The 19,827-nt window shown below is 39.1% G+C and overlaps 2 protein-coding genes across 3 annotated transcripts; one reads left to right on the top strand and one right to left on the bottom strand.

The window, feature by feature from the left end:
* Positions 1-216: 216 nt before the first annotated feature.
* On the top strand, positions 217-7,981 carry LOC113013212 (uncharacterized). 2 transcript variants are annotated; one of them, XM_026153944.1, is made up of 10 exons: positions 217-615; positions 1,200-1,300; positions 2,737-2,806; positions 2,888-3,018; positions 3,104-3,192; positions 3,276-3,375; positions 3,676-3,719; positions 4,976-5,053; positions 7,530-7,726; positions 7,811-7,981. In XM_026153944.1, the coding sequence occupies exons 1-10, from the start codon at positions 363-365 to the stop codon at positions 7,840-7,842; spliced, it is 1,095 nt and encodes a 364-aa protein (XP_026009729.1). In that variant the 5' UTR covers positions 217-362; the 3' UTR covers positions 7,843-7,981. The 2 variants fall into 2 exon arrangements, with proteins under 2 accessions (XP_026009729.1, XP_026009721.1); XM_026153936.1 differs by having other exon boundaries at positions 7,530-7,981.
* Positions 7,982-18,260: 10,279 nt separating this feature from the next.
* On the bottom strand, positions 18,261-19,548 carry LOC113019448 (interferon-induced protein 44-like). Its single transcript, XM_026163177.1, has 4 exons — positions 19,287-19,548; positions 18,888-19,037; positions 18,530-18,701; positions 18,261-18,430 (listed from the first exon to the last, which is right to left on the bottom strand). The coding sequence occupies exons 1-4, from the start codon at positions 19,539-19,541 to the stop codon at positions 18,312-18,314; spliced, it is 696 nt and encodes a 231-aa protein (XP_026018962.1). The 5' UTR covers positions 19,542-19,548; the 3' UTR covers positions 18,261-18,311.
* Positions 19,549-19,827: the final 279 nt, after the last annotated feature.

The following is a 19,827-nucleotide window of genomic DNA, read 5'->3' as shown; positions in this document are numbered from 1 at the left end:
CTGCTGTAGATATATATACATGTCTGTGTGTGTGTATTATATTGTCTTTCACAGGGGTTCGTTATTGTGTACTATTGTGAATTTAAGTTTTCTTTTATTTACTTACTTGTTACATTTGTTTAATTAATTAAATATAATAAAAATTACAAATTAAAAAGAGTTGTGTTTTCCTTTCCGAACCACAGTAAAGCTGTTTCTTTTCTTGCATCCAAAATAAACAGGAAATCATCCGGAATGAGCGGAAAAACTGTGACGCGTTTCCCGTCGGACTGTTTTCATAGTTGTACCGGTGCACCTTGAACTTGTCTGAGTGGATTTCTCAGTTTTCTCGCACTTTAGCTCCATAAATAATTTTATTCACGATGTCCAACTTTCTGCAGTTACTCCGAGCCGCGCCTGCGCCCTTCAGGCGGCTCTCTTGTGGCAGAGGCGCAAAAGGGAGCCTCAGTTTCAGTGTTAGCGGAAACTTTTTGCGCCTGCGCTCCTCAGCTGCGCTGTCATCCAGCCCGGAGCACCGAAACAGACCCAGAACCCGGGGCTACGCGAGCTACAGCCGCAGGGAGCCGGTCCGGATCGGCTGTGCCTCCGGGTTCTGGGGGGACACGGCCACCTCAGGTAGGCCATCACGTCACCATCCATCACGATAACGCCGTGTAAATGTAGCTAAAAAGGGTAAAACGTTATTGTTTTTATTGTTATTATTGTTCCAGTTTTTGGTTTTACGTAGATGGTGATGGATGCCTTTCGTTTGTTGTCAAGTAAGTAAGTAAAATGTAATAATTAAGCACATTTAACATTTTCCCTCACCAAATTGCTGCACAGAGTATGCACGTTTATACTATACTTTATACTAAACCTTTATACTTTTTATTACCAGTCGTAAAAGGCTGACGGGGTATTGTTGTCATCCTTCCCAGTGCTCGTTACTTGACGTAGGAGCAGCACAGGTGCATATTAATGGGCAGGGAGATGATTTGGGGGGTTTCTTTTACCTAAATAAAGACATTCCTACCTTAAACTGCTGTGTATTAAAAAAAATCACCACTGCAGGAAATTGAATCTGTGACGTTTGTATTAAAAAACAGAAACGTCAGCTGGTTTCGGAGGGTTTAAGAGGAGCCTCAGAGTGAGCTGTTTCAGTCATTCTGTCATCGAAGTATTCGTGCTTTGCTGCTGAGCCGCTTCTCCTGTGCTTTCAGTGCCTCAGCTGATCTACAGCGGGAAGCTGGACTTTCTGGTGTTTGACTACCTCAGTGAGATCACCATGTCTCTGCTCACCGCTGCCAAAACCAAAATGCCAGTGAGTTCCTGCATTTCCATAACCAAGTTTTTACCACCTGCAGAGATGCAGAAATATAAAAACAAATAACAGAAGAATTTAAATGAACATCTTTACAAACATATACACACAGTGCTAAAATATATCAAAATATTCATGCAGCTGCTTGTGTTAAAAACTTCAGGGAAGATTTTTTATTTAGTTTTTTGTAGCTTAAAAATTCTACATTTAATTTTTGTAAAAGTTCACATTGAAAATAGCCACTGACGCACAATCGGAAAGTTATCTATGGAGTCCAAACAAAACGTGTGTGATTTTATAGATTTATTGTAAAATGATCAACTTACCGTATTTTTCGGACCATAAGGCGCACTGGATTATAAGATGCACTGTCGATGAGCGGGTCTGTTTTCATCCATAAGGCACATTAAGGGAAACAAAACAGTCAGAAAGGTCAAACTTTACTCAACTCATTCTTCTTGCTTCCTCCACTTCTGTACCATTGATTCATTAATGTTGAATTCTGTTGCAGCTGCTTTATTCTCATGTTGTTGCAGTATATTAATGACTTTCCGTCATTTTCTGTGTATCTAAATAAAGATACTGCTGTATTGTGGATGGATTATCTCAGTTGTTCTCCGGACTGAAGTTTGGTCCGTTTACAGCATCCTGCCATGCGATTGCATTTCCCACTAACCATCGGGAACCCTCACGTTGGCTTTTGAGTGGAAAAAAGTTAGCATTCATCCTCCAGCCTCACTGTTTATATTATGCTAACATAGCTGTGTCGCTAGCAATCACGTAGGACATCATTATTTACCAGCCAGTCTAACTTCAGTAACCCTACAAACGTCACTGCTGTTTAGTTTTCTGTCTTATTTAATGTTGGAAGTGATAACAGAGCTGTAAGTTTTTCAGAAATCTCTAGGTCAGAACATGATATATCATGCTTAGGTGGAAACTAGCGAGCTAACTTCCTGCTAACTTCTAATTCCCTTAAGTTTAATACATTCTGTTTTCATTGATGCCTGGATGTTAAACTTGATAGTTACACCTGGTAGAGCAGCAACACTGATCATTTTATTCAAGATGAAAGAATTTAGACAGTTTTTAACTCTCAGTTAAAAAGTCAAACAGTGTTTGTTTGACTTTGGGATGTGAAGCGGAGTTTATTCTGCAAGGCTTCTGACTACAGTAGCCGTAATCCATCAAGCAGTCTCCAGAGGCCTGGTAATGAACCAGTCAATTGATTCAGGTGTGTTGACCCAGGGTGATATCTAAAACCTGCAGGACACCGGCCCTCGAAGCCTGGAGTCGCACACCCCCAGCTCTAAGAGGAGAAATGGGGTTTGTAGGAGGGTTTTCTGCCTGCTGTTGCAGCTCTGTGCCAGCAGGGAGCAGCGCTGCTTCACCTCTCTCCCCACCTCTGCATTAACATCTGACTCTTGCTCTTGCAGAACCTCGGTTACGCTCCAGACTTTGTCCAGGTTGCTCTGGCTCCCTTCATCAATGACATCCACAGGAAAGGTGAGTAAACAGCACAGCGGGAAGTGTGTTTCCATAGCAACAGGTGATCTCGTGATGAACGACAACCTCCTCTCTCATCAGGTATCCGCGTGGTCAGTAATGCGGGTGGCGTGAACCCTCTGGCCTGCGCTGAAGCCATACAGGAAGTAACCAAGAAGGCCGGCCTTGAACTCAAGGTCGCCGTGGTGACCGGTGATGACCTCATGCCTCATGTAATGCGCCTCTGACATCATCACTCCCTATTTAGTGTGATTGATTAGACGTTTAATCCTCTCCTTTCTTCTTCTCTTCTCTCAGAGGAGCAGCCTGTCTGACGTAAAGATGCCGGACGGCAGTGGCAGACAGCAGCTGCCTAAAACCCTGCACAGCATGAATGCCTACCTCGGGTACGGACCCCCTGCTTCGTGTTACAGATTTCAGCTGGAGCCCAAACAGCTGCTGAAAACCTCTGCCATGTCTCCATTTCCAGGGCCGCCCCTATCCGCCGCTGCCTTGACCTCGGAGCGGACATCGTGGTGACGGGACGCTGTGTGGACAGCGCCGTGGCCCTGGGGCCGCTCATGCACGCTGTAGGTTTTTCATTTCTAACATTTATTGGAATTCTTCCAGCATTTCTCCAAGAAGGGATCACACTTTGTCATCCTGCTGCACATTTTTGTTTTTTCTTTCCCTTTTGGACATCATGAGAGCCACAGCGAGGGTCAGGAACGAGCAGGCGTGCAAACAGATGCAGTTCCGTTAGTGGCCACTTGAGGCAGACTTGATTCAAACACACTTATTTATTTACCTTCTACCAACAATCTGTTCGTGTGTTTGCTTGAGTCGCCGCCAGAGACGTGATGTCTGTGTGTGTTTCTTATCTGCTGCAGTTTGGATGGGAGAGAAACGACTACGACCTGCTGGCAGCCGGAAGGTACACGCACGCACAGACACGCACACACACAGACACGCATGGACACACACGCACAGACACGCACACACACACACAGACACGCACACACACAGACATGCATGGACACACACGCACAGACATGCACACACACGCACAGACATGCACACACACAGACATGCATGGACACACGCACAGACATGCACACACACAGACATGCATGGACACACGCACAGACATGCACACACACAGACATGCATGGACACACACGCACAGACATGCACACACACGCACAGACATGCACACACACAGACATGCATGGACACACGCACAGACATGCACACACACAGACATGCATGGACACACGCACAGACACGCACACACACAGACACGCATGGACACACACGCACACACACACACAGACACGCACACACACAGACACGCATGGACACACACACACACACGCACACACACAGACACGCATGGACACACACGCACAGACAGCGGTATTTGTGACACTATGTTAGGTGTGAGTCAAAAACTGTAGTTAAAACCTTGAATTAAGATTAAAGTTAACAAATAAAATACCAAAAAGTTGCAATAAAACAAAAATTTTAATTAAGACTCCAAACTGTTAAAAGCCACAAACAGTGAAGCTGAATAAATTACAATTAAGCTTTTGCAAATAAATACAATTTAAATAATGTTATAATTTTTTTTATAATGCAGTTAATAAGATTATATTTTATTATTATTAATTAATATAAAATATAACAATAACATTTGAGGAAGTCCAAACTGTATTTTTAAAAAATGAAAATCAAATAATTTTTTAGAAAGTGAGAAAGATAAATGATGTTTTAAAAAGACCGTAAAATTATTTAAATATTTAAAAGCAAGAAGAAAGTTACACTTGTTCCAAAAAATACTGAAAAAACTACAAAAATGTAAAATAATGTTTCAAAAACCTATAGATGAATTCAATTACAATTTAATGCATTAAAACAAAAATAACTGAAATATTTGAATATTTAATAATATAGGTTACAAACACAAATTAGAACAAAGCTAAATAAGGTTGACAACAAAAACAATCACAATTTAATTGAATAAAATTTAAATTTGGTGATTAAAGTTTCTATTCTGAACAAACGTTCGAAGATAAAGAAATTATTCTTCAAATTGTTTTTTATGATATTTTCTTGCGATGAAAATACTGTTTAAACCGTCTCTGAACTTCAGATCATTTTGGTTTATAGTCGTTGTTTTCTGTGTTCCAGTCTCGCGGGTCACCTGATCGAGTGCGGCGCTCAGAGCACAGGAGGCATCTTCACAGACTGGCATAAAGTTCCCGATTGGTAAGAATTTTATGGTTTTCAACACACTTTTCAAACCAGATCTGTGAATACAGCTCACGGGGTCAGAGAGTCAATGTTTGAATTATTTTCTTCACTTTAAAAGGTTTAAATAAGTAAACGGTAAGTTTTTACTTTTCAGGCTGAGTACAAACTGTGAATGAAAGTTTTGAGAACAGTTTCAGAATAGATCCAGTTTCAGTCTTGGCTTGACTTTGACAACTCTTTGATAACTTTCAGCATGATATTACCTAAACAGCTTGGAAGTAGAGATACACATATACATATACAGCCCACTTTGATCTTAAGTGATCTTAGGTCATGTGAAACTCTGTCAGAGACATTTAACTACACATTTAATATGTTAATATGAATTTCAGCAGTTTTTATACATTATAAATTACACCAAATTACACCAATTACAATTTTGGTGTAAAATTACACCAAAAATTCTGGTAGCTCACTGCTCACATGGTCTGCAGTTATAAAAAAATAAAGATTTTGTTAATTCATGGGCTTCTATTGTAGACAGTGAAAAGCAGGAATATTTCTTTTGTTTATCCACTGCACTGATGTAGTATGATCAGCAGAATACCCTGTGAAACCTTTAACCCTTTAAGACCTACCATAGAACCAAGTCTGCCAGAGCTTATCTTCATATTTTTACATGCTGTACTGACATTTTTGGCAGCATTTCAACTTGCTATACATCAATACAACCATTATAGCCCAAATTTTAATAATATGTCTGCATTAAGTCCATAATAACTACATAAATTGCAAAAAAGTGCAATAAACCACAATAAAATTGAAAATTGTTTTTGTTTTTTTGTTTTTTTTACATATATTGCTAGTTAGAGAAATTTAAGAGGTTTATCCCTCAAAAGTCTAAATACAAAAAAGTTGCACAAAAAAGTTTCCAACAACAGAAAATTTATTTTGAGTGTCTTTATAATTTTATTTTTGAGATTCATCAATTTTATATACTGCAGAAAAAACAAAAAGAAATATTATAATGCAAATTTGCATAAAAAAAAGCCAGGGTTAAAAATACAGTTAAAACCCCCAAAAAGTATGCCCTCCTTCATATATTTTATAGTCGTGTGGTGGACCAGATCTGAGTCTTTGCGGGGCCGATTCTGGTCCCGGGGCCCTATGTTTGACACCCCTGAGTTAGGCCTTTCTGCTTCTCAGTTTGTAATGAACCTTCACTGGTCACTCGTCCACTCTCTCACTTAATGTGAACAATTGGAAATGGGTAGATATTCAAAAGCTATGAAGTTAAAGATCAAATAGTTTTCTGACATTTAAATTAAGTTAGTTTGTTGTTTTCAGCTTACAGTTAAAAAAAAGCAGCTTAATTTTTTATTAGCTTGTCAGGGCTGCAGGTTGTTAATCTTAACAGTTAGTAGCCTTGAGCTCCTTTTAGACTCCAACATTGATCACAGACTAAATTTGTGCAATGTCAGCGGAAGAGCTTAAGGGTAAAATGACTCTTAACTGTTCTGTCTGTATAAATCATTAAAGTCAAATTATCCTCACTATGGAAGGGAGTTTTTCCTTCCTGCTGTCTCCAAGTGTTTGCTCGTAGGGGGTCATTGGATTGTTGGGTTTTTCTCTGCATTATTGTGGGGTCTTTACCCTAACATATAAAGCTCCTGTGGGAACTGTTGTTCTATATAAATAGAATTAAACTGATTGAAGGTAAAAAAAAGAACTTTTAAGCCACAATTAGCAGTGATGTGCACATAGTTTCATGAAGAGAAAATCCTCTTCAACTGTTTAAACCCATCATGCTTTGGGCTTGTGTCACAGCCAGCGGCAAAAGAAATATTTCACCATTACAGGCAAGAATGCATTGAATTAAAGGTCAGCAGATCCTTGAAGCAGACATCAGTGTGTCATAAATCAGAAGCTGGAAAACCCTCCAAATCCACAGCGGACTACCTCAGGAGGTTTTTCCATGGTTTATTTCCATGGTTGCTAATGTTCAAGGACACGGAAATCAGATCTCTCAAATAAGCACAGTGAGATAGACCCCAAAAATCTCAAGGAGGTAGGAACATACTGGATGAATAACACATGAAAATTCAACAACATTAAGGCAGTGATGTCTGCCAAAGAGGCTGTTAGTAAGTACTAAAGCAGGTTGCCAAACCTTCTTTCAACCTTTGCCTTAGGAATTTAAGTTATTGTTGTTTAGAAACTGTAAAGTATCTAAACTTAAAAAAAAAACCAGTTGCTTTATAGTATTAAACAAATGTGTTGTCTTTAAAGTTCTTCCAGGCTTATGGACTATAAATGCTTAAAAACCTTCACATCAAGACAAGGCGTGAAACCTTAAGGAGTTCCTAAAATGTCTTTTATACACTGAAGACCTTCCATACTGTTGTCATTCAGAGCAACAACAAAGTGAAAATCTAAAAACGGAAACAATTTCAGTAGAAAGTCAAAGCCTGGCCTTTGATTTGGGTCTCAGGGACAACATGGGTTTCCCGGTGGTCGAATGTTCCAGCGACGGCTCCTTCGTTCTCTCCAAACCGCCCAAAACCGGCGGCCTCGTTTCCTTTGGCACTGTCGCCGAGCAACTGGTATACGAGATCGGAGACCCACGGCGATACCTGCTGCCAGACGTCATCTGCGACTTCAGCCAGGTGGTGATCCAGGAGGTACCAGGTACTGCACACAAACACAACCTCACACATACTGTTGAGGACATGACCGGCAGCTGAACTTTTGACTGTTTTCATAACCCTCAAGAACTCCTCAAACAAACCCATCTGGAGCTTTGACTCGACCCTTGATTGAACCCAACACCCTCCGCTGAACCTCCAATAAACTGTTCGTCAGCTCATCATTAGCAAATTATTCTCCTTAATATCAATCAACCCAGAGTGAACCCATCTCGAGCTGTGCTACAGTGTCTAACCTTCGGGTGAACTCAGAACCATTGCCTGAACTCCCACTGAACTCTGCTTCTCTGATAAAAACCTCCGCTTTGCCCGATTTGAGTAATTAAATTTTTTTCCATTTTGATTTTATTTGAGAGAAAACACTGATGTGCCCAAATTTGGGGGATTTCTTTTACACTCCTACTCCTCTGCTTGAAAAACTAACTAGAATCATGTACACTGTATACGTGTGAAGCAAATCTTGAATATTTCAAAAACATAACTCAACATAACTCAGTTTTGGGATGTAGGAGACAGGGAAAGTTTAGGTGTGAACAAATAACTTATATTTTTATTGTTTTTATGCATAAAACACCCAAAACATGGACTGTTTGACATACTACTTTTTTTCTCCTAGTCATAACTGATCTCATAGACACATTCTGTGGATACCAGCACAGATAAACATCCATAAATCCAACTGAGATTAAGGGGAAAAAAATACAGTTCAGAATTTGCCTGGAAATTTCCATGTTTTTACATCTTCTTCAGTATTAAAGCAATTCAGTGAGAGTTTTCTTTCCTTGTATGCTTTTACGTCAGTGTTTGTGAGCAGTAGTTCTCCATCCAACTTGCTGAGACTGAACCTGGTCCTTATAGATGTGGTTAAATAAAGAAAAAGAAAAACTGATTTTTCAATCTTTTTTATTTTTTTTACCTAGTCTAATCTTGGCACATCTCAGCTTGGTGTGTATTTTGTCCTTAAACACTGAGGAAGCTGGAGAAGTGGAAGACAAATCAGATAAACTGTATCTAAAAATAATGAGTTTAAAAAAAGACAGGCCTGAGAGATGGGTCTGGCCCTTTAGTATCTTAAGTTTCCCGTATTAGAGCACTATCAGTCATAGGTTGGCCTCCAGAGAGCCCGGACATCACCATTATTAAAGTGGTGTGGGATCATCTTGACAGAGAACTGAAGAAAAGGCAGCCAACAGAAGAAGAGCTCTGAATGGTCTTCAACAAGCCTGGAGACTATTCCAATCTTATAATTAAGGAATTTACAAGAAAGCTTGTCTAAGACATTTCAGGTTGTGCTGACGAATCAAGTCATTCTAAATATTGACTTTCAAGTTTGTTATAATTGTGCACATATTCCAGGTGTATTTGCACGTCGTGATAAATTGCTGCATCTTTTTCCCATTTCCCTAGCAAAATACAAAAAGTGAGGGATGTTATTTGAAAAAATATTGACCTATCGCCAACAAACTGCTTGTTTCCCCATTTCTTCCATATCTGAGGCTTTAAAATGACTAGAAAAATGTAGGTGCTCACAGCCAAGCTGGAGACCATAGTTAATGAGAGGTGTATAACATTTTGACCATGATTAAGAAACTTAATTAAGAAACTTTTTTTGCTTTTAAACGAGGAGAGCTTGAGCTGAGGTTGTGAGTACTCCATCTGGTTACTCTGGTTGTAGTTTTCCGTGTCAATGCACATTTCGCTAAAAGTAAAGTTTAAGTACAGAAAACCTGTTGTTGTCTTTTTTTGTTTTGTTTTTCTGTTTTATCACTTGGAGGAAGTGGTGACATGCCAAGTGTCAGATGAGGTCAGTAAGGTTAACTAGGTGGATGCAATGTTGTGCTTACTATTTGCATCATGGAAACTTTATTTACAGTCGCTGGAACAAATAAACGGTAAAGGGAGCACTAAAATCTATAAATATGAGCTCATTCAATATTTTTTTTCTTCATTTAATGGAAATCAAATTTATAGTTTCCAATTTTATCAAACTGCTTTCTTTTTCCCTGTAATTATTCTATATATGTCTGTAAAATCCAATGAATGGGATTCCTGAACTGAGAGAAAAGTCTGCTGTAATGCATACTTGGTTCAGATGTGTGGTAGCAGTAAGTGGATCGGCTCCTGTACAGTGTCCCACTTCAGAGGGGGGAAATGAACTTTTGGCTCTCACTGTTGCTAAAAATGTAAATATTTCAGTCTAATTGAGCTCCGGCTGAACTCCCGAGAGCCGTTTGACCACTCGAAGACCCGCTGCCCTCATCGGCTGTTTATTTTCTAACATGAAGGAGTCAGGAGAGTGGACCGGTGGTAAGTCTGCAGTCCGGTTCAAACAGGGGTGAACAAAGTGCTGCGTGATGTTTTCAGTGTACAGAGGGAGATATGAGGAGGTGAAAGATGGCGTTGAAAGATGGGGGATGAGAGGCAGAAGCGTCTCCCTCCTGTCTGTATATTTAAGTTCAGCGAGGTCAATGAACTATTTATTAAAACACAAAGCAGCTTAAAGGTCAAGCATGAAAAAACTACGAAGTAACTGGAAAACATTAAAGGAAACCCTTGAAAACACATCAACTCTCACCGAGAGTCTATACAACATCTATACTGGGAAATGTGTCAGGAAAGAAGAGATGCCACATCAACAATTTGATGAAAATGATCAAACTACAGGGGGCTGAATTTAAGGGCACCTTGGAAATCAAAGTAAGATAATGTGGCAGCTTAGCCCATTTTGCCAGAGTTGTTTTTCATTGCAACAACTCAAAATGGTATTCAGTAGTTTGATGGCCCCCCTGTGCAGGCAGTTCCTTCGTCCTTCAGGAACTGCCTGCACACCCTCACACATGAGACTGGGCATTGTCATGCACCTGGAGGAACCAAGACTCAGTGCACCAGTGTGCCAGTGTAGGGTCTGACAGTGGGTCCGGGGATTTAAGCCTGATAGCTAATGGCACTCAGGGTGCCGTTGCCTAGCCTGTAGGTGTCTGTGTGTCTCCATGCAGGCCATCAATGACCCACCACCAAACCTGTCATCCTGAATGATGTTACAGGCAGCATAGCGGCCTCCATGATTTCTCCAGAGCCTCTCCCTTCTGTCACATGTGCTCAGGGTGAACCTGCTCTCTGTGGAAAAACACAGGAGGCCATTGATGGACCTGACAATTCTGGTATTCTATGGCAAAATGCCAACCTTGCTCCACAATGTTGGACACTGAGTATCAGGCAAACTAAAGGATGTCAGGTTTCTCAGGCAACACTCATGAAGTTTGTTTCTGGTTGTTTGGTCAGAGACATTCACACCAGTGTCCTTCTGGAAGTCCTTTGTTGCTCTGTTCCTCAAAGCAGAAAGCAGCAGATACCAGTTCTCTGAATGGGTTAAGGGCCTTCTATGGCACTCTCCAGCTCTCCTAGAGTAAATGCTTTTCTCCTGAATTCTCCTCCGTGATCTTAAGACTATGCTGAGAGAAATTCTAAAATGTTTTTTAAAAATATGGGAAATAATAGTAAGCAACTAGAATAGAAAGAATGTACAAATTTAAAATTAAACTACATTTAATTTAATAATCTACAAAGTTTTTTATAAACAATTATAGATTTTTAAATGAGATTAATAAAAAATAAATAAAAAATTAAACAAAACTAAAATTAAATGACATGAAATTAAAAGATTTGATAAAATTTTTATATAAGCCAATAAATAAAAATATGCAATAAATATTTTAAACAAAAATACAATTAATTAAAATGATAAAACAAGAAACAAAACAAAACAAAAAGATTTTTTAATTAAGAAATGTTTGTAAATGTATGTTTTTCTTAGAAATGTAAAAATTAAATAATTAATTTCTTCAATTTTCCAATCAACTTAATACCATTAAAGTAATTACATTACATTGTTTTATTAACACATGACATTTTGATGTTGTGAAGTTGTTTTTGTTTGTGTTTTCAGGTGATGAGGGGGAGCTGTCCAGAGTAACTGGGGCGCAGGGCTTCGCCCCGTCACATGACTAACAAGGTAAAAAAAACTGTATTTGATTCTTATTTTGATATAATATGTCGATAATGTGGAATATCGAGTGCCACACAGGTCAACTTTTTAAATAATATTTTACTGTAATTTAGAGTTTGGGTCCTGTCACCTTCACCATCCTCCTTACAGGTTTGTGCGACTTACATGGACGGGTTCAGGGCGACCGCCGTGTGTCCGGTCACCGGGCCGAGAGCAGCGAAGAAGGCCAGAAGAACGGCAGAGAGCATCATCAAACGGTGGGAACAAGAATCACAGCTCCGTGTACTCTGAACTGTGTGGATTTAAACATTAACTGCTGTGTGTTGTGTGTGTGGTGTGTGTGTGTGTGTGTGTGTATGTGTGTGTGTGTGTGTGTGTGTGTGTGGTTTAGGACAAAGAAGATGTTTAAACAGTTGGGACTGGAAGATTTCAGTCGGTTAACATCCAGGTCCTTGGGCTGAAGACACATACGGTGCAATGCTCGCTATAAGGTAACAGACTAAAAAAGCTGCAGTTCCTCTAATGTCCACTTGAGGCTCCAACAGCAGGTCAGTCTCCATCACTCTCATGCTAGCTTGACACATTTTTTAAAAATATTTAAAAAATGAAAATAATAATATCTTAGATCAGCGGTCCCAAACCTTTTTTGCGCCCGGACCAGTTTACCTTCGACATATTTTCACGGCCCGGCTTTAAGACGTCGCCAATAAATACAACAAAATAAACCAGTACTGGTACCAAAAAAGAAGATAATTCATAAAATGCAGGAAAAGACTCAGGGAAACTGAGTTAACGATAGAAACGATAAAAATAACCAATAAAAACTGATAAAAACCCGGAAAACCATAAATTTCCACACCCGAGCCTGAACTCTCGCGGCCTGGTACCAAACGACTCACAGACCCAGGCGCGGGCGTTGGGGACCACTGTTTTGATAAATAAAACATAGACTTAATAAGACATAACAGGAAAAATTACATAGAATATAAAAACACTTAGTGTGGCTGTGTCCTTGCTTTATATTCAAGAGCTCTGCCCTGTCAGCTGACTTTTTATTTTTTCATAAAATTGAATAATAAGATGAAGATTCTCTGCAGGAAACAGGAACTTTGTATTTTATACAAAGCAGTAGAAACTGGAGTTGCTGGAGGAAAAACGTCATGGCAGACATGAGAACAGAAACCCCTCAGAGTTGTAGTGTAACATGCTCAGAGTGGGCTCAGATCCAGGAGCCTCGGCAGACCTGCGCCGCCTCCGTTAAGATCTCACATAAGAACAGAAGCTGAACAAGCTGCTGGACGTCTTCTCTGTTTCTTTTGGTACAACCCCCTCATTTTTTTTTTTAGTGTTTACTGATCAATGCATTTACTTCATCTTAGTTTTCCTTCTTTTGTTTCTCTGCATCCTTTCCCTTCCTAAGGGTTAAGGGTTGCAGTTAAGCTTGTTTCAAGTCTCTAAATGCCCCCTTCTATCACCCGCTTCATCTTGACACAAACCCGCTGTTCTACATCCAACCTTCACATCTCCTTTACCACAAGTAGGTGAAGGGTCGCAGTAAAGCCTGTTTCATGCCTCTTATTTTGACTCCTTTCACCACTTTCACCTCTTAGACTATCTCCATTGATCATTAAATTTACGTTTCTTGTCTTTTTCCAGGACTCCCGGGAGGCTGTGATCTGGTTGGCCGTCCACCACAAACAGAAGAAAGCTCTGGAGCTTTTCTCCAGAGAAGTGGCTCCTGCGGGGACTGGCATGGGTACGACTAACCCCGTTATCTCCTCTTTAAACTCTCTAAACTTGTTCATAGTACGCAAAGACCTTTACAATGAGATCTGAGGACATCTGGATGTGGTAGCAGCTGCTTATATAAGTGTCTTTTCATGGTTATTAGAAGGAGAACAGAGTTGTCTATATAGTAGTGAATATGCATCCACACTGGAGCTTGTTTAATGGATAAGATTACACTGTTTAGTAAAATATTTAATTACAATTCAAACACAGTCCGTATTCTTTCTTGCTGTTAGTGCGGCCTGAGAAAACTGGGATACACTTTTTTGCCTTGTCTTACTCGACCTTATTACGTCTTACCATAGAAATATAGAGATCGTATCGTTAGAAACTTATGTTAATTGATCTGAGCATGTAGCAGCAGCTGCTTACATGAGGACAACATGATTATCTTTCATCAAAGTTCTCCCATATGCATCCTACCCCTCAGCTGTAAAGGCCTGATGCGATAACTCGAGAACCATGTGATGTAGGAGCTTAAAATTGATGCCACTGGTGCAGCTATTGAAAATCTCAGAAGTGTTTTCAATATAACATTTTTAAATATGCTGTTTTTCTTTAGAAAGCATAAACAGTTTCTATGTTTTAAGGCTCTGAAAAAACAAACTTTTTGTTGCCACTGCTGTGCAAGACTTTGCTTTAACTTTGTAATTCTCAGAGCTTTTTAAATAAAGTTAAAACTAGAGATGGACCAATCCGATATTACGTATCGGTATCGGTCCGATACTGAACTAAATTACTGGCTCGGATATCGGAGAGAAATAAAAATTTTAATCCGATCCATTAAGTATCACAAAAGCACCTCACAAAACTTGCAACCATGGCATAACTCAGCTCATAACCGTAGCACGTCGGAGCAGTGTGCATCACGTGATAGAGCGGCTGTGTGTATTTGTAGCCTCGCTACCAGAAAGAGGCCAGCGGCTGAACAACAGCAGCACGTTTAAGCTTGATAGCTGTTGTTAGAATTTATTTAATATTACTTTCTACACCAGGATCTTTTTCTACGTAGCTGACGGCTGGTAACTGTGCAGGGGCGGATCTAGCAAAGTTTAGCCAGGGGGGCCGATAGGGCATTAACAGGGAAAAGGGGGCACAAAGACATACTTTTCTTTCTTATTCTCATTTAAAATGTCTAGCTTTTAATAAATAATTATCTGAATCTTACAACCAAAGTTTTAATCTTGATGTAAAATGAATAGAAGTCCATTACTATATAGTAACTGTTAAGTCTAATATACCCTAGTAAGCTATAGTACTTTTTCCTTTGGGAAGGTACCATCTGTGCAGTCTGCAATTCTGTTGAAGAAAGATGTTGAATCTATTTAATTATTCTTGAAAAAAATTATTTCTGTGCATTTTTTTTTACACTGCATTAAATTAAAGTTGATTACGTCGATTAAGCATCATGAGGTGGAGCGTGGGGGTGGTTCCCTATTTTTTTGCTGGAGTTGGGCACCCTGTTAGTTAGGTTGTTTAATATTTCCACTAAGTACTCTTTAAAATACCAGAATAGGAGGATGGTGTAGGTTTAGGTTTATTACATAGATCAGTGTTGCTGAACTATGAAATATTTTGGGTGCAGTGTATTTTTTGCATACAGGTATAACAGAATAGCTTTAGTGTTTTGTTTTGTTTTTTAAACTTGAGTATGAACTTATACAAAATGCAGAAAGATATAAAAGAAAACAGTTTTGTTGATTACAAGATGAACTATCGGATTCATATCGGTATCAGCAGATATCCAAATTTATGATATCGGTATCGGACATAAAAAAGTGGTATCGTGTCATCTCTAGTTAAAACTGAGGGTTGAAAACATTAGTAAAACCTAAAATAAAAGAAATGAATCCAGACTTGACAAAAGAATTGTTGATGCTCATAAAGCAGGAGATGGATGTACAACGTGTTCAAGAACTGGCGTGAGAGCTACACCGCTCATAACAAGCTTAGCCGAGGTTGGAAGCAAAAGATTTGAAAGACTCTGAAACTCAAGCTCCCAGGCCTCTGGTAGAGGACCGAGCTTGAAGGATAAACTGCCCGCAGGGGCGTGCTGGGTGTTTTATATATATATATATATATATATATATATATATATATATATATATATATTTCGTATTTGTAAATGCAAGTGTGTGTACTTGTGTATATATTGTTTTTTCTGTATATGTCTGAAATAAAGATACAATAACAAATTGGCATGCTCCCCTTATCCGTCAGATGCCCATTCTGTTGTCCACCATCTCCTGTCGATGCACTCTAGGAAGCCCAGAGGCACAGCTCTCTGCGGGTCGTCAGCTGGAGGCGTTCTCCACTCCTCACTGATCCTCTTGTCGCCTCTGTTATAGCCTTAGTCTGCATCTGCATCTCAGTCTCTTCTTCCATCATTTCACCTCATTCCACCAGTAATTTAAACAATGACACCTCCCCAGAAAACCCTCTTTTGCCACATGGCCCTTGCCATGTGTCAGCTTCACACAATTAGACATACACAAGAAAGCTGCATATTCTCTCTTAACCCTTTAGAGCCGATCGGAGCGGGAACGCTCTGTTATGCGTAACTATTTTTAAATCCCAGTAGCACTGCAACCACGTAAGCTAGCGCAAAAAAATTTTTTGCATATGAAACCGGAGGAGTTGTACTTACATCTGATGCCATCAGCTTGTCCTAGGTCACGGTTTCCTTCCACATAAAGCTTTGCAAAAACTGCATAAAAAGCGCTTGCAGGAACAAAAACATAATATTCCAGAAACACGCTTTACCGATCTGATCAGCTGTTCAAAACACTTCCTACGTTGGAATAGACGTCAGCGCGAACTTTTGCATTTCCGCCATTACCTGCCCGAAACCGGAAGTGACGTCATTTTCGCGGAAATGTAGTCTTTTTTGCGATCAGGGCCTCAGGGCCTATACTGCTCTTTTAAAAGTTATCTTGACTTTAATGACTTTCTGTGTCGTTTCTGGGATGCTTAGGACTCATATTGCACTGCTGGAAATAGTTTATTTTGATGCATATGCTGCTTTTTTGCAAATTTGCACTATAATATTTATTTTCGTTTTTCCTGCAGTGTATAAAAATTGGTGTATTTCAAAAATAAAACTATGAAGACACTCAAAATAATTTCCTGTGGTGGGAAACTATTTTGTGCAACTTTTTTGTATTTACAGTTTTGAGGATAAGACTCTTAAATTTCTCTAACTACAAATATATGTCAAAAAAATCAAAACGATTTTCCAATTTTTTGTAGTTTATTGCACTTTTTTGCAATTTATGTAATTACTATGCACTTAATGAATACATATTATTAAAATCTGGGCTATAATGGTTGTATTGATGTATAGCAACTTGAAATGCTCCCAAAAATGGCTCCACAGCATGTAAAAATATAATATAAGCTCTGGCGGACTTGGTTCTATGGTAGGTCTTAAAGGGTTAAAGATTCGCAGGGCTTGTCCCTCAGAGCAGCTTTACTCCAAGCCTGCAATCCTGTCATAAGAAAAACTTTAGCCAGTGATTTCACGTTAAAGTTGTTCAACTCCCAGCTCTGCTTGGAGCCTGTATCCTAGAAGATGTTTAAGGTAAATCAAACTTCACAATTGCAAACAACTGTAGATCATAAAGTATTCAGCACTACAGAGACAAGCATTATATGCAGTTTTCTTTTTTTCTTTTTTCAAGTCATTCAACGCACTACTATTGCTATAATTTGCCGCAAATCATGTATCATCCCATGCGTTTATTCCAAAACACTGTAATCACTGACTTTCCTTAATTTATGTCACTTACTCATGTCATCACTATGAGCTTAATAGTAGTCAGATAATGAGCCCAACATTAAAAATGTCCTTTAATCACTGCACGTGTGCTCTAATGTCACTTGTCTGTCCGTGCTGAATCCTTCACAAGCACTCTTATAGAAAAACAACACATTCGCCTTGGAGCGTCGTGGAGGCCTACTGCATCCACACAATCATAATCAACAAAGCACAAGAGTATCAAAAACCAATCCATAATGGCAAAATAAACGTAAAACATAAGAAACTCAAAATGCTGGGTCGAATCGACCCCCAGAACCGTAACATTTTTAGCTTTTGATCAACAGGTTACAGGCATATATCTGTCATCCTTGCTGCAGTTACCATTTTGACTGTACAATAAATAACAAAAAGTACATTTATTGATTTTCTTAAGATAAACAACTTGAAGTTTATTTTGATTTAATTTGAGAAAGAAAAAATTTACAGAAAATAAGAACAAGATAAAATTCAGTAGGTTTAAGTTTCTGATGAAAGTAACTTTTTGTGTGACTATGATTGCTATGACTACTATGACTATGATTGCAGCAATAGCAAAGCAAAGTCACCTGAAGAGTAACTGAACATTTTCATTTTCTGTCCCCCTCACACATTGGTGACAGGTCACGATTATTCTGGTCATTCAGGTAGTCCTCTCCATAGTCAATGATTCTTTTAACTTTTCAGTATCAGTGAATCCACACCGTCATCTGTCTCGATTTCTTTGTGGTAGTTCTTCACAAGGAAGATGCAGTTCAGTGGAAGTCCCAGGTTCACGTTCACGGTTTCCATCTAAGTTAAACAAGATTAATTTTTTAAAAACTGAAACTATATTGTTGCACTAGTGATATAATTATAAATTACTTATTGAATTATTTGTACTGATTCCAGCTGAGGTTTCTGTACAAATATACTGAAATGTACAGCTGAATTATAGATGTTAAATACAAGTGTAAACTGTCTACAAGCTCATGAAAGTTACTTCCTGGAACATACCTGGTCATTCATGTGCTTGCTCTTGTAGGTGTTCTTTATGTTTTTTTTGACTTCAGGACAGGCTTCATCAATTTTGGTCATGATGGCTATTTGTGGGATCCCTGCCAATACAGAAAGCAATGCAATCATTTTATCTCATGTTTTTCTAGTATTTGAAATTGTGACATCATATATGCTCTTAGAACCACATCTGCTCTCACCTTTGTCACGAGCTGCTGCTCTGATATCGTTCATCTTTCTCCAAGTGGCATCATCAATTAAGCTCACTGTGTTAGCACAAATGACAAAAACCAGAATGTGGACTTTGTCATCGAAAGTTGAGGAACCTCTGTAGTTAGGATCTGTTTCAGCCAAGGGGCATTTGGGATTGAACTGGAAAAAAAATGCAAGAGCAAAATGACTGAAAACAGAAGAACTGTTGCAGTTAGGATCCGATTCATGGAAGAGAGATGTGGGTTTGAACTGGGGAAAAAAAAGCAAAATCACTGAAACTTTTTTTGCATGATACAATTTCTGTATCACAGACTGTGTACAAGCATCTGAAAGAAAACATCATACCCTGTAATCTTCTTTGACATGTCCACTGATGGCAAGTTTGATGTCTTCCAAGTGAATTCCTTGGTCATTGGACTGAAGCCCCATGGTGTCATTGAAGACAAAAGGGTAAAAGGTGTCTGGATTTCCTTTCTGAATTTTATATGTCCTGTACTATAAATAAAAAAAAAAAAATAGTGTTGTTATATCAGTGCCAGATATTAAAGAACCTAAACAATTTGGTATTTGCAGAATAGTTTACACTTACAGTTGTATCTACTATCCTACTTTTCTAGTTCAATTTCTACAAAGCAGTTACCGCTGCAGTGCCCTCCTGTAGTCCTAGAAAGCCTTGTAGGAAATGTGTTTCTTTTAACCCTGTAACGGTAACTATGATAAGAATAGATACATCCTTATACATACTGCAATGGTGAAACTTTTGGGGGCATTTGCTGCCAAAGCTCGAGCTGTGGTTTTGCCTCTTAAAGTACTGTCGACAGAGTTGATGAAGCTGGACTTTCCAGCAGCTGGTGGTCCATGAAGCAGAATTCTGAGATGCTCAACATCTTTGTGAGGCTTGTAATCTCTGACAAGCTGCAGGTCTCGCTCTCTTTCACTGTTCAATAAGAAAATTAAATATGATTGAGTATACACATAAAGTTTACACAACAGTGGCATGAACGCACAAAAAATAACACTATAAACAAACAAAACACTTGAGGGCTGTACTACCAAGCCAGACTGAAAATGGTCAGGTTTGCATTGGCTCGCTTGATAATACCTAAAAACAGAGTCACACAAATGTGGCTTCATGATGGTGGTTATCACTTTCTGCCTGATTGTTATCTTAAGGTAAGGTAATTTAACTGTAAAAGCAAAAGATCAGATTTCAACTTTGATAAGACAGCAGGGAGGATTATGGGCATGGCAGCTCCTATAAACACTCAAGAACTACTAGAACAGA

This window comes from Astatotilapia calliptera, chromosome 3 (assembly GCF_900246225.1).
Source record: "Astatotilapia calliptera chromosome 3, fAstCal1.2, whole genome shotgun sequence".
NCBI classification, from domain to species: Eukaryota; Metazoa; Chordata; class Actinopteri; order Cichliformes; family Cichlidae; genus Astatotilapia; species Astatotilapia calliptera.
Note: the sequence above shows the minus strand (reverse complement) of the source record. Positions and strands in the feature narration are given on the sequence as shown.

Excerpts from the sequence above, each read along its gene's own strand:
- LOC113013212 (XM_026153936.1), top strand. The coding sequence starts at position 363 with ATGTCCAACTTTCTGCAGTTACTCCGAGCCGCGCCTGCGCCCTTCAGG. Across the intron at positions 3,193-3,275 it reads AGCATGAATGCCTACCTCGG|GGCCGCCCCTATCCGCCGCT; the intron begins GTACGGACCCCC and ends CTCCATTTCCAG. Across the intron at positions 5,054-7,529 it reads TGGCATAAAGTTCCCGATTG|GGACAACATGGGTTTCCCGG; the intron begins GTAAGAATTTTA and ends TTTGGGTCTCAG.
- LOC113019448 (XM_026163177.1), bottom strand. The coding sequence starts at position 19,541 with ATGCCACTGTTGTGTAAACTTTATGTGTATACTCAATCATATTTAATT. Across the intron at positions 19,038-19,286 it reads CCAAAAGTTTCACCATTGCA|TACAGGACATATAAAATTCA; the intron begins GTATGTATAAGG and ends TTTTATTTATAG. Across the intron at positions 18,702-18,887 it reads ATGTCAAAGAAGATTACAGG|TTCAATCCCAAATGCCCCTT; the intron begins GTATGATGTTTT and ends TTTTTTTTCCAG.